At 65.7% G+C, this 11278-nt stretch overlaps 1 protein-coding gene across 1 annotated transcript; it reads left to right on the forward strand.

The window, feature by feature from the left end:
• Positions 1 to 172: 172 nt before the first annotated feature.
• LOC148590848 (SRSF protein kinase 3-like) lies at positions 173 to 10840 on the forward strand (the record flags this gene model as incomplete). The annotated part of the gene is made up of 10 exons (XM_088538402.1): positions 173 to 236; positions 917 to 968; positions 1625 to 1743; positions 1844 to 1952; positions 3626 to 3713; positions 3811 to 3898; positions 6086 to 6192; positions 9012 to 9168; positions 9271 to 9296; positions 10726 to 10840. Coding segments are annotated over 10 exons (925 nt in total), but the record flags the coding sequence as incomplete, so codon positions are not given.
• Positions 10841 to 11278: the final 438 nt, after the last annotated feature.

Genomic DNA, 11278 nt, shown 5'->3' on the forward strand with positions numbered 1-11278 from the left:
GGAGATCGCGCTTATCGCGATAGGGATACGGGGAAAGGCCGCGGGGGCCGGAGGCGGGGGGCGGTCTATGGGAACGGCGGCGCCGCGTCTCCATGGTGATGGGGGCGGGGCCAGAGGGAGGGCGTGGCCGCAGCTGTTCCCCCCCTCCGCCCCTCCCGGGGGGCGGGGCCAGCGGCGCGTGCGCAGAGCGCGCGCGGGCGGCATGGAGCTGCGCGGGGGGGCGGGGCGCGAGGCCGGCGGGTGAGGGGCGGGGGAGAGGGGGTTTTGGGGGGAAACGGGGCCATTTCGGGGTTTCCGTGAGGTAAAAAGGGGGCAGCAGGCGGCGTAAAGGGCTGGGGGGTGGTTTTTGAGGGAAAATGGGGGGGGTTCTGAGAAAAAAAACGGGGACGAGAGGGGTAAGGGGGAATTCGGGGGGGTTTCTAGGGGAACCTGAGGTAAAGTGGGGGAAGGGGGCATGAGGGGTCCTGGGGGGGGGCAGTTTTGAGGAGAAAGCGAGGGGTTTCTGAGGTAAAAGTGTTTGTGGGGGGGCACGATAAGGTGTTTTTGGGTTTTTTTTGAGGAAATCGGGGCTTTTCTGAGGGAAAAAAGTGGGGGATCAGGGAGGGAGAGGGTCCCGGGGGGGCCTCGGGGGCGTTTTGAGGCGGCGGGGGGGGTTGGGAGCAGGGGACACGAAGGGCCCCATGAGGAGGGGGCCTGAGAGGAAATGGGGGGGGGGCAGGGGGGTTTTGAGGGAAAAAAGGGGATTTGGGGTTAGGGGGGTGCTGGGGAGGGGGGGTCTGAGGGGGATTTGGGAATTTGGGGCTTGGAGGGGGGGGGGTCGTTGGTCAGGAGAGAAGCCGGGGTGGGGTGGATTTGTGGGGACCTGGGGGGGGGGGGAACTTGGGGTGCCCCCCCCCCCAACAAAACCCCCCTTCAGGTCGGAAAAAAAAGCGGACAAAAAGGAGAAGAAACAAAAAGCGGGCTCCGAGGTGAGCGGGGCCCCCCCAAAACCCCCTTTTTTTTTTGGGGTTGGGGGCCCAGTGTCCGGGTTTGGGGGGGGGGGGACACAAACAGCCCCCCTTGGTGTTGGGGGGGGGTGATTCCCGGAGCTGCCCCTTCCCCCTCCCCCCCCGGGGCTATTTTTAACCTGCTCCGTCGGGGCCCGTGAGGTCACTTCTATTTTGGGGAGGGGGGGGGAGATATCCCGATATCCCAGCATGCTCTGCGCGCCCCCCCCCCAATCCCGGGGGGGGGCCCTATGGGACCAACCCCCCCCCCAGCCCCCAATGGGGGAGGGGTTTGTGGGGTGGGGGGGCTTCCCCGGACGCCTGGGCCCCCATTTTTGCCCCCCCCCCCCCCATCCAGGACCCCCAGCCCCCAACTATGAGGGAGGGGTTTGTGGGGGGGGGGGGGCTTCCCCGGACGCCTGGGCCCCCATTTTTGCCCCCCCCGCCCCCCCATCCAGGACCCCCAGCCCCCAACTATGGGGGAGGGGTTTGGGGGGGGGGCTTCCCCGGACGCCTGGGCCCCCATTTCTCCCCCCCCCATCCAGGACCCCCAGCCCCCAACTATGGGGGAGGGGTTTGTGGGGTGGGGGGGCTTCCCCGGACGCCTGGGCCCCCATTTCTCCCCCCCCCCCATCCAGGACCCCCAGCCCCCCCGAGGATGAATCCCGGAGACCCCCCCCGCCCTCCCCCCCGCTGCTGGGGGGGCTCCTGGGCTCCGACGAGGGGGAGCAGGAGGATCCCCGCGACTACTGCAAAGGTTTGGGGGGGGCCCGGACGCCTGGGCCCCCTCTGTGTGCGGGGGGGGGGGTCCCAGACACCCATAGGGGGGTGTCTGATTTGTGCCCCCCCCCCAATAGGGGGTTATTACCCCGTGCGCCTGGGGGACCTGTTCAACGGGCGCTACCACGTGGTGCGCAAGCTGGGCTGGGGCCACTTCTCCACCGTGTGGCTGTGCTGGGACATCCGGTGAGCGCCCGCCCGGACGCCTGGGCCCCCCGGAGCCGCCCGTTATGTTGGGGTGGGGTGGGGGGCACCCGGACGCCTGGGCCCCCCAGAGCCACCCCGTTATATTGGGGTGGGGGGGGCAGCCGGACGCCTGGGCCCCCCTTGGTGCCACCCTGTTATACCTGGGGTGGGGGGGCATCCCCGGACGCCTGGGCCCCTTGGTGCCACCCCGTTATATTGGGGTGGGGGGGACCGCCCGGACGCCTGGGCCCCTCAGAGCCACCCCGTTATACAGGGGTGGGGAGGGAACCGGCCGGACGCCTGGGCCCCCTTGGTGGCACCCCGTTACACTGGGGTGGGGGGAGACCACCCGGACACCTGGGCCCCCCGGAGCCTCCCCATTATATCTGGGGATGGGGGGCATCCCCGGACGCCTGGGCCCCCTCGGTGCCACCCCATTATACCTGGGTGGGGGGGGAACCGCCCGGACGCCTGGGCCCCTCAGAGCCACCCCATTATACCTGGGGGGGGGCATCCCCGACACCTGGGCCCCTCGGTGCCACCCCGTTATACCTGGGGATGGGGTGGGGGGCGAACCGGCCGGACGCCTGGGCCCCCCGGAGCCGCCCCGTTATATTGGGGTGGGGGGGGCCGCCCGGACGCCTGGGCCCCTCGGAGCCCGCCCCGTTATATTGGGGTGGGGGGGGACCACCCGGACGCCTGGGCCCCCCGGAGCCGCCCCGTTATGTTGGGGTGGGGGGGGGGCCACCCGGACGCCTGGGCCCCCCGGAGCCGCCCCGTTATATTGGGGTGGGGGGGGCAGCCGGACGCCCTGGGCCCCCCGGAGCCGCCCCGTTATATTGGGGTGGGGGGGGGGGGGCCGCCCGGACGCCTGGGCCCCCCGGAGCCGCCCCGTTATACTGGGGTGGGGGGGGGGGGCAGCCGGACGCCTGGGCCCCTCGGTGCCACCCCTGTTATATCTGGGGATGGGGTTGGGGGCGAACCGGCCGGACGCCTGGGCCCCCTCGGAGCCAGCCCTTTTGGGGCGGGGGGGGGCCACCCCGTTATACTGGGGGGGGGCGCCCGGATGCCTGGGCCCCCCGGAGCCGCCCCGTTATATTGGGGTGGGGGGGGCCCGCCCGGACGCCTGGGCCCCTCGGTGCCACCCCGTTATACTGGGGCGGGGGGGGGGCCGCCCGGACGCCTGGGCCCCCCGGAGCTGCCCCGTTATACTGGGGTGGGGGGGGGGGGCAGCCGGACGCCTGGGCCCCCCGGAGCCGCCCCGTTATGTTGGAGTGGGGGGGGCTGCCCGGACGCCTGGGCCCCTCAGAGCCGCCCCGTTATATTGGGGTGGGGGGGGGGCACCCGGACGCCTGGGCCCCTCAGAGCCGCCCCGTTATATTGGGGTGGGGGGGGGGCACCCGGACGCCTGGGCCCCTCAGTGCCACCCCGTTATGTTGGGGGGGGGTGGGGGGGGCAGCCGGACGCCTGGGCCCCCTGGAGCCGCCCCGTTATATTGGGGTGGGGCATCCCCGGACGCCTGGGCCCCCCGGAGCCACCCCGTTATAATGGGGGGGAGGGGGGGGGCAGCCGGACGCCTGGGCCCCTTTGATGCCACCCCCGTTATACCTGGGTGGGGGGGGGAGGGGGAGCTGGCCGGACGCCTGGGCCCCCCCGTGTTGTCTCCCCCCCAGGCAGAAGCGCTTCGTGGCCCTCAAGGTGGTGAAAAGCGCCCCCAACTACACCGAGACGGCGCTGGACGAGATCAAGCTCCTCAAATGCGTGCGTCGCGCCCCCGAATCGGGCGGTTTTCACCCCAAAAAACATCCGAGGACCCCCAAAATCCCCAAATGTCCCCTAAAAATCCTACACTTTGAAGGTGCGCGACTCGGACCCCAGCGACCCGCACCGCGACAACATCGTGCAGCTCATCGACGACTTCAAGGTGTCCGGCGTCAACGGCGTCCGTATCCGTGCGGAAAAGGACCCCCCCAAATCCCCCCGGACCCCCAAGATCCCCTCAAAGGACCCCCTGGACCCCCCAAATCCCCCCTCCCGTCAGATTCTTTGCTTGCCCCTCAAAAAAGGGGGTCCTCGGGGTTCTCGTGTCTGTTTGGGACCCCAAATCACCCCCGGACTCCCCAATATCCCCCTAAACTCTCTCTAATCCCATAGGGTCCCTAATACCCCCCCCAGGCTCCCCCAAATGGCCCTCATGACCCCTCCCCATCCCTTGGGACCCCCAATGTCCCTTCTCAGGACCCCCAAATCCCCCCAGGACCACCCATATCCCCCATAGAACCCCCAAATTTCCTTCTAGGACCCCCCATATCCCCCATAGAGTCCCCCCATGTTCCCCCAAATCTTCCTCAGGACCCCCAGTATCCCCCTAGGACCCCCAGTCCTCCCTTCAGGGCCCCCAGGACCCTCCAAAATCCCCCTAGGACCCCCAATATTCCCCCAAGGTCCCCCCACGACACCCAATATCCCCTAAAGGAACCCCTGGACCCCCAATACTCCTCCTAGGACCCCCAATATCCCCCAAAGAACCCGCCCCCCCCAAAAAATGGGACCCCCCCTCATAGTTTTTGCCCCCCCCCCGCTTTGCATTTTGGGCCCCCCCGCAGGTGCTGGAGGGTCTGGACTACCTGCACACCAAGTGCAAGGTCCCCCCAGGACCCCCAATATCCCCCAAAGGACCCCCTGGAGCCCCCAAGGTCCCCCCAGGACCCCCAATATCCCCCAAGGTCCCCCCAGGACCCCCAATATTCCCTCAAAGGATCTCCTGGACCCCCCCCCAAATGCACCAAGGACCCCCAATATCCCCCTAAGGGAACCCCCAGCATCCCCAATATCCCCCCAAAGGATCTCCTGGACCCCCCCCAAATCCACCAAGGACCCCCAATATCCCCCAAAGTCCCCCCAGGACCCACAATACCCCCCCAATACTCCCCCCAGGGCCCCCCAAAATCCCCCCAGGACCCCCAATATTCCCCCAAAGGACCCCCTGGACCCCCGAGTATTCCCCCGGGACCCCCAATGTCCCCCTAAAGGACCCCCTCGACCCCCCAATATCCCCCTAGGACCCCCAATACTCCCCCAAATCCCCTCAGGACCCCCAATATCCCCCCAAAGGACCTCCTGGATCCCCCTAGGACCCCCTGGATCCCCGTAGGACCCCCAGTACTCCCCAAGGTCCCCTCAGGACCCCCAATATTCCCCCTAAGGACCTCTTGGGCCCCCCAGTATCCCCCAATACTCCCCAATATCCCCCCAAAGGACCCCCTGGATCCCCCTAGGACCCCCAATACTCCCCCAAGGTCCCCTCAGGACCCCCAATATCCCCCAAAAGGACGCCCAATATCCCCCCAAAGGACCTCCTGGATCCCCCTAGGACCCCCTGGATCCCCATAGGACCCCCAATACTCCCCGAAGGTCCCCCCAGGACCCCCAGTATCCCCCCAAAGGAGCTCCTGGACCCCCCAATATCCCCTTAGGACTCCCTGAATCCTCCTACGACCCCAAATACTCCCCCAAGGTCCCCTCAGGACCCCCAATATCCCCCCAAAAGACCCCCTGGATCCCCCTAGGACCCCCTAGGACCCCCTGGATCCCCCTAGGACCCCCAGTACTCCTCCAAGGTCCCCTCAGGACCCCCAATATCCCCCAAAAGGACCCCCAATATCCCTCCAAAGGACCCCCTGGATCCCCCTAGGACCCCAATACTCCCCCAATATCCCCCCAAAGGACCCCCAATATCCCCCCAAAGGAGCTCCTGGATTCTCCTAGGACCCCCCAATACTCCCCCAAGGTCCCCCCAGGACCTCCAATATTCCCCCAAAGGACCCCCAATATCCCCCTAGGACTTCCTGGATCCCCCTAGGACCCCCAATACTCCCTGAAGGTCCCCCCAGGACCCCCAATATCCCCCCCAAAGACCCCCAATATCCCCCCAAAGGACCTCCTGGATCCCCCTAGGACTCCCTAGGACCCCCTGGATCCCCCTAGGACCCCCAGTGCTCCCCCAAGGTCCCCTCAGGACGCCCAATATCCCCCCACCTTCCAGCGGGGGGGGGCCCAGGCGTCCGGGGTGGGGGGTCCCCCACCTTGCAGCGGGGGGGCCCAGGCGTCCGGGCGCTCCTTGACCCCCCCAGACGTGTGCATGGTGCTGGAGGTGCTGGGCCACCAGCTGCTGCGCTGGATCGTCCGCTCCAACTACCAGGGGCTGCCGCTGCCCTGCGTCAAGAGCATCGTGCGCCAGGTGAGGGGGGGCCCCGAAAACCCGGGGGGGTCCCGGGAGACCCTGCACGCGCCCCCAAATCCCCCGGATTATTTGCTCGCTCCTCAAAAAAAAAGGGGGTCCTAATGTCTATTTGGGACCCCAAATCACCCCCGGACTCCCCAATATCCCCCCTAAAGTCCTTCTAATCCCATGGGGTCCCCAATATCCCCCCCAGGTTCCCCCAAATGGCCCTCACGACCCCTCTCCATCCCTTGGGACCCCCAATGTCCCTTTTCAGGACCCCCAAATCCCCCCAGGACTCGCCATGTCCCCCATAGAACCCCCGAATTCCCCCCCAGGACCCCCCATATCCCCCATAGAGTCCCCCCATATCTCCCAGGACCCCCCATATTCCCCCAAATCCTCCTCAGGACCCTCAATACCCCCCTAGCACCTTCAGTACTCCCCCCAGGGCTCCCTAGGATCCCCTGGATCCTCCTAGGACCCCCAGTACTTCCCCAGGGTCCCCCCAGGACCCCCAATCCCCCCCAAAGAACCCTCCCCCCCAAAATGGGACCCCCCCCTCATAGTTTTTGCCCCCCCCTTCTTTGTATTTTGCCCCCCCCCCCACAGGTGCTGGAGGGCCTGGACTACCTGCACACCAAGTGCAAGGTCCCCCCAGGACCCCCAATATCCCCTCAAATCCCCCAAGGACCCCCAATATCCCCCCAAATGACCCCCTGGAGTCCCCAAATCCCCCAAGGACCCCCAATATCCCTCCAGGACCCCCAATACTCCCCCAAGGACCCCCCAGGACCCCCAATATCCCCCCAAAGGACCCCCTGGACTCGCCCACATCCCCCTAGGACCTCTAATATCCCCCCAAGGTCCCCCCAGGACCCCCAATATCCCCCCAAAGGACCCCCTGGAGCCCCCAAATCCCCCCAGGACCCCCAATATCCCCCTAAAGGACCCTCCCCCCCAAAAATGGGACCCCCCCCATCCTTTCTGCCCCCCCCGCAGGTGCTGGAGGGCCTGGACTACCTGCACACCAAGTGCAAGGTCCCCCCAAAGGACCCCCAGGAACCCCCAATATCCCCCTAGGACCCCCAATATCCCCCAAGGTCCCCTCAGGACCCCCGATATCCCCCCAAAGGACCCCCTGGACTCCCCAATATCCCCCTAGGATCCCCAATACTCCCCCAAGGACCCCCCAGGACCCCCAATATCCCCCCAGAGGACCCCCCAGGACCCCCTAAATCCCCCCAGGACCCCCAATATCCCTCTAAAAGAACCCCCAGGACCCCCAATACTCCCCCAAGGACCCCCCAGGACCCCCAATATCCCCCCAGAGGACCCCCCAGGACCCCCTAAATCCCCCCAGGACCCCCAATATCCCTCTAAAAGAACCCCCAGGACCTCCAATATCCCCCCAAGGTCCCCCCAGGACCCCCAATATCCCCCCAAAGGACCCTCCCCCCCCAAAATGAGCCCCCCCCCCATCCTTTTTGCCCCCCCGCAGGTGCTGGAGGGCCTGGACTACCTGCACAACAAGTGCAAGGTCCCCCCAGGACCCCCAATATCCCCCAAAGGACCCCCAGGACCCCCAATATCCCCCTAAACGACCCTCCCCCCCAAAATGGGACCCCCCCCTCATACTTTTGCCCCCCCCCTTTGCATTTTTGCCCCCCCGCAGGTGCTGGAGGGCCTGGACTACCTGCACACCAAGTGCAGGGTCCCCCCAGGACCCCCAATATCCCCCCAAATCCCCCAAGGACCCCCAATACTCCCCCAAGGACCCCCCAGAACCCCCAATATCCACCCAGAGGACCCCCCAGGACCCCCAATATCCCCCCAAAGGACCCCCTGGACTTGCCCACACCCCCCTAGGACCTCCAATATCCCCCCAAGGTCCCCCCAGGACCCCCAATATACCCCTAAAGGACCCTCCCCCCCAAAAATGGGACCCCCCCCCCATCCTTTCTGCCCCCCCCGCAGGTGCTGGAGGGCCTGGACTACCTGCACACCAAGTGCAAGGTCCCCCCAGGACCCCCAATATCCCCCCAAATCCCCCAAGGACCCCAATACTCCCCCAAGGACCCCCCAGGACCCCCAATATACACCCAGAGGACCCCCCAGGACCCCCAATATCCCCCTAAAGGACCACCTGGACCATCCAAAATCCCCCTAGGGCTCCCTGAATCCCCCCAGGACCCCCAATACTCCCCCAAGGACCCCCCAGGACCCCCAATATCCCCCTAAAGGACCCCCTGGACTCCCCAATATCCCCCCAGGACCCCCAGTATCCCCCAAAGGTTCCCCCAGGACCCCCAATATACCCCTAAAGGACCCTCCCCCCCCCAAAATGCCCCCCCCCCCCCGTACTTTTTGCCCCCCCCGCAGGTGCTGGAGGGTCTGGACTACCTGCACACCAAGTGCAAGGTCCCCCCAGGACCCCCAATATCCCCCAAAGGACCCCCAGGACCCTCAATATCCCCCTAGGACCCCCAATATCCCCTCAAAGGACCCCCTGGACTCCCCAATATCCCCCTAGGACCCCCAATATCCCCCAAGGTCCCCTCAGGACCCCCGATATCCCCCCAAAGGACCCCCTGGACTCCCCAATATCCCCCTAGGATCCCCAATACTCCCCCAAGGACCCCCCCAGGACCCCCAATATCCCCCCAGAGGACCCCCCAGGACCCCCTAAATCCCCCAGGACCCCCAATATCCCTCTAAAAGAACCCCCAGGACCCCCAATACTCCCCCAAGGACCCCCCAGGACCCCCAATATCCCCTAAAGGACCCTCCCCCCCCCCCCAAATGTCCCCCCCCCATATTTTTTGCCCCCCCCGCAGGTGCTGGAGGGCCTGGACTACCTGCACACCAAGTGCAAGATCATCCACACGGACATCAAGCCGGAGAACGTCCTGCTCCGCGTGGGCGAGCGCCTCGTGCGGCGCCTGGCGGCCGACGCCGCCCGCTGGCCCCCCCACCGCCCCCCCCGCGGCGCCGGTAAGCCCCGGGGGGGGGTAATTTACCCCCCCTTCCCTCCCCCCCCCCCAATATCCCCAGCCCGGACGCCTGGGCCCCTCATTCTCTGTGTGTGTTGGCCAGTGTGTTCGGCGCCCCAGGACGGCCCCGTGAGTGCGGGGGGGTTGTGTGTGACCCCCCCCCCCGGTTTGCAGTGTGTGTGTGACCCCCCCCTTGCCCTGCACAGCTCCTTGCACGCGCGTGTGCCCCCCGAACACCCCCCTTTTTAATAGCTTTGAATCCCCTTTTTAGCCCTTTTATCCTTCCCCCCTTAACTCCTTTATCCCCCTCCTCATCTCCCCCTTAACCCCCTTTATTCCCCCCCTTAGCCCCCTTTATTCCCCCCTTAGCCCCCTTTATCCCCCCTTAGCCCCCTCTATCCCCCCCTTACCCTTTATCCCCCCCAGCCCCCTTTATTCCCCCCTTAACCCCCTTTATTCCCCCTTAGCCCCCTTTATTCCCCCCCTTAGCCCCCTTTATCCCTCCTTAGCCCCCTTTATCCCCCCTCTTAGCCCCCTTTATCCCTCCTTAGCCCCCTTTATTCCCCCCTTAGCCCCCTTTATTCCCCCTTTAGCCCCCTCTATCCCCCCCTTAGCCCCCTTTTATCCCCCCTCTTAGCCCCCTTTTATCCCCCCCCCTTAGCCCCCTTTATCCCCCCCAGTCCCCTTTATTCCCCCCCTTAGCCCCCTCTATCCCCTCCTTAGCCTCCTTTTTCCTCTCCCTTTAGCCCCCTTTATCCCCCCTTAGCCCTCTCTATCCCCTCCTTAGCCCCCTTTATCCCCCCTTAGCCCCCTTTATCCCCCCTCTTAGCCCCCTTTTTTCCCCTCTTAGCCCCCCTTTTTGCCCCTTTATCCCCCTTTAGCCCCCCAACCCCTTTTATACCTTTCCTTAGCTCCCTTTATTCTCTTTTTTAGCCCCTTTATTTCGCCCTTTTGCCTCCTTTTACCTCCATTTAGCCCCATTTATATTGGACTTAGCCCCCTTTATACCACCTTTTATCCCCTTTAGCTGCTTTTATGCCCTTTTTATTCCCTCCTAGCTCTCTTTATTCTCTGCTTTAGCCTCCTTTATCCCTCTTTAGCCCGTTTTATCCCTCTTTAGCCCCTTTTATCCCCCCCTTTATCCCCCTCCTTTATCCCTGCCTTTAGCCCCCCTTATCCCCCCCTTTAGCCCCCTTTATCCTCCTTTATCTCCCTCTTTAGGCTCTTATCCCCCCTTTATCTCCCTCTTAGTTCCCTTTAGCCCTCCCTTTATCCCCCCTTTAGCCTCCTTTATTCCCCTTTAGCCCCTTTATTCCCCCTTTAGCCCCTTTATCCTCCCTTTAGCCCCTTTATTCCCCCTTTAGCCCTTTTGTGCCACCTTTAGCTCCTTTATCCCCCCTTTATCCCCCTTTTATCCTCCTCTTTATCCTCCATTATCCCCCTTAGCCCCCTTTCCCCCCTTACCCCCCCGTCCCCGCATGTGGTGTCCCCCCCCATCCCCCGGCGCGATGCGACCCCCCGTTGTCCCCCCGTTGTCCCCCCGTTGTCCCCCCCCCAGGAGCGGCTGTCGCGGACGCAGCGGCGGCGGCGCCGACGGCGGCAGCGGCGTCAGAGCCGCCTCCTGGCGCAGCGGCTGCAGGAGCTGCAGCGCCTGCAGGACAGCGACGGCCCCGGTGCGGGGACGGGGGGACGGGGGGGCCCGAAGGGGTGTTGGGGGGTCCTGGGGGGGGCCCAAAGGGGTCCTGGGGGGGCCCAAAGGGGTGTTAGGGGGGCCCAAAGGGGTGTTAGGGGGTCCTGGGGGGGCCCAAAGGGTTCCTGGGGGGGCCCAAAGGGGTGTTAGGAGTCCTGGGGGGGCCCAAAGGGGTGTTTAGGGGCCCGGGGGGGGCTTTGGGGGGGTCCCTGGGGTGGTTTTAAGGGTCCTGAGGGGGCTCAAAGGGGCCCTGGGGGGGCCCAAAGGGGTGTTGGGGGGTCCTGGGGGGGGGGCCCAAAGGGGTGTTGGAGGGGCCCAAAGGGGTGTTGGGGGGTCCTGGGGGGGGCCCAAAGGGGTGTTAGGGGGTCCTGGGGGGGGCCAAAGGGGTCTTGGGGGGGCCCAAAGGGGTGTTAGGGGGTCC

The sequence above is a fragment of the Tinamus guttatus genome, unplaced genomic scaffold, assembly GCF_059628265.1.
Source record: "Tinamus guttatus ecotype Peru unplaced genomic scaffold, ASM5962826v1 Tinamus_guttatus_pri_ptg001068l, whole genome shotgun sequence".
Classification (NCBI taxonomy): Eukaryota; Metazoa; Chordata; class Aves; order Tinamiformes; family Tinamidae; genus Tinamus; species Tinamus guttatus.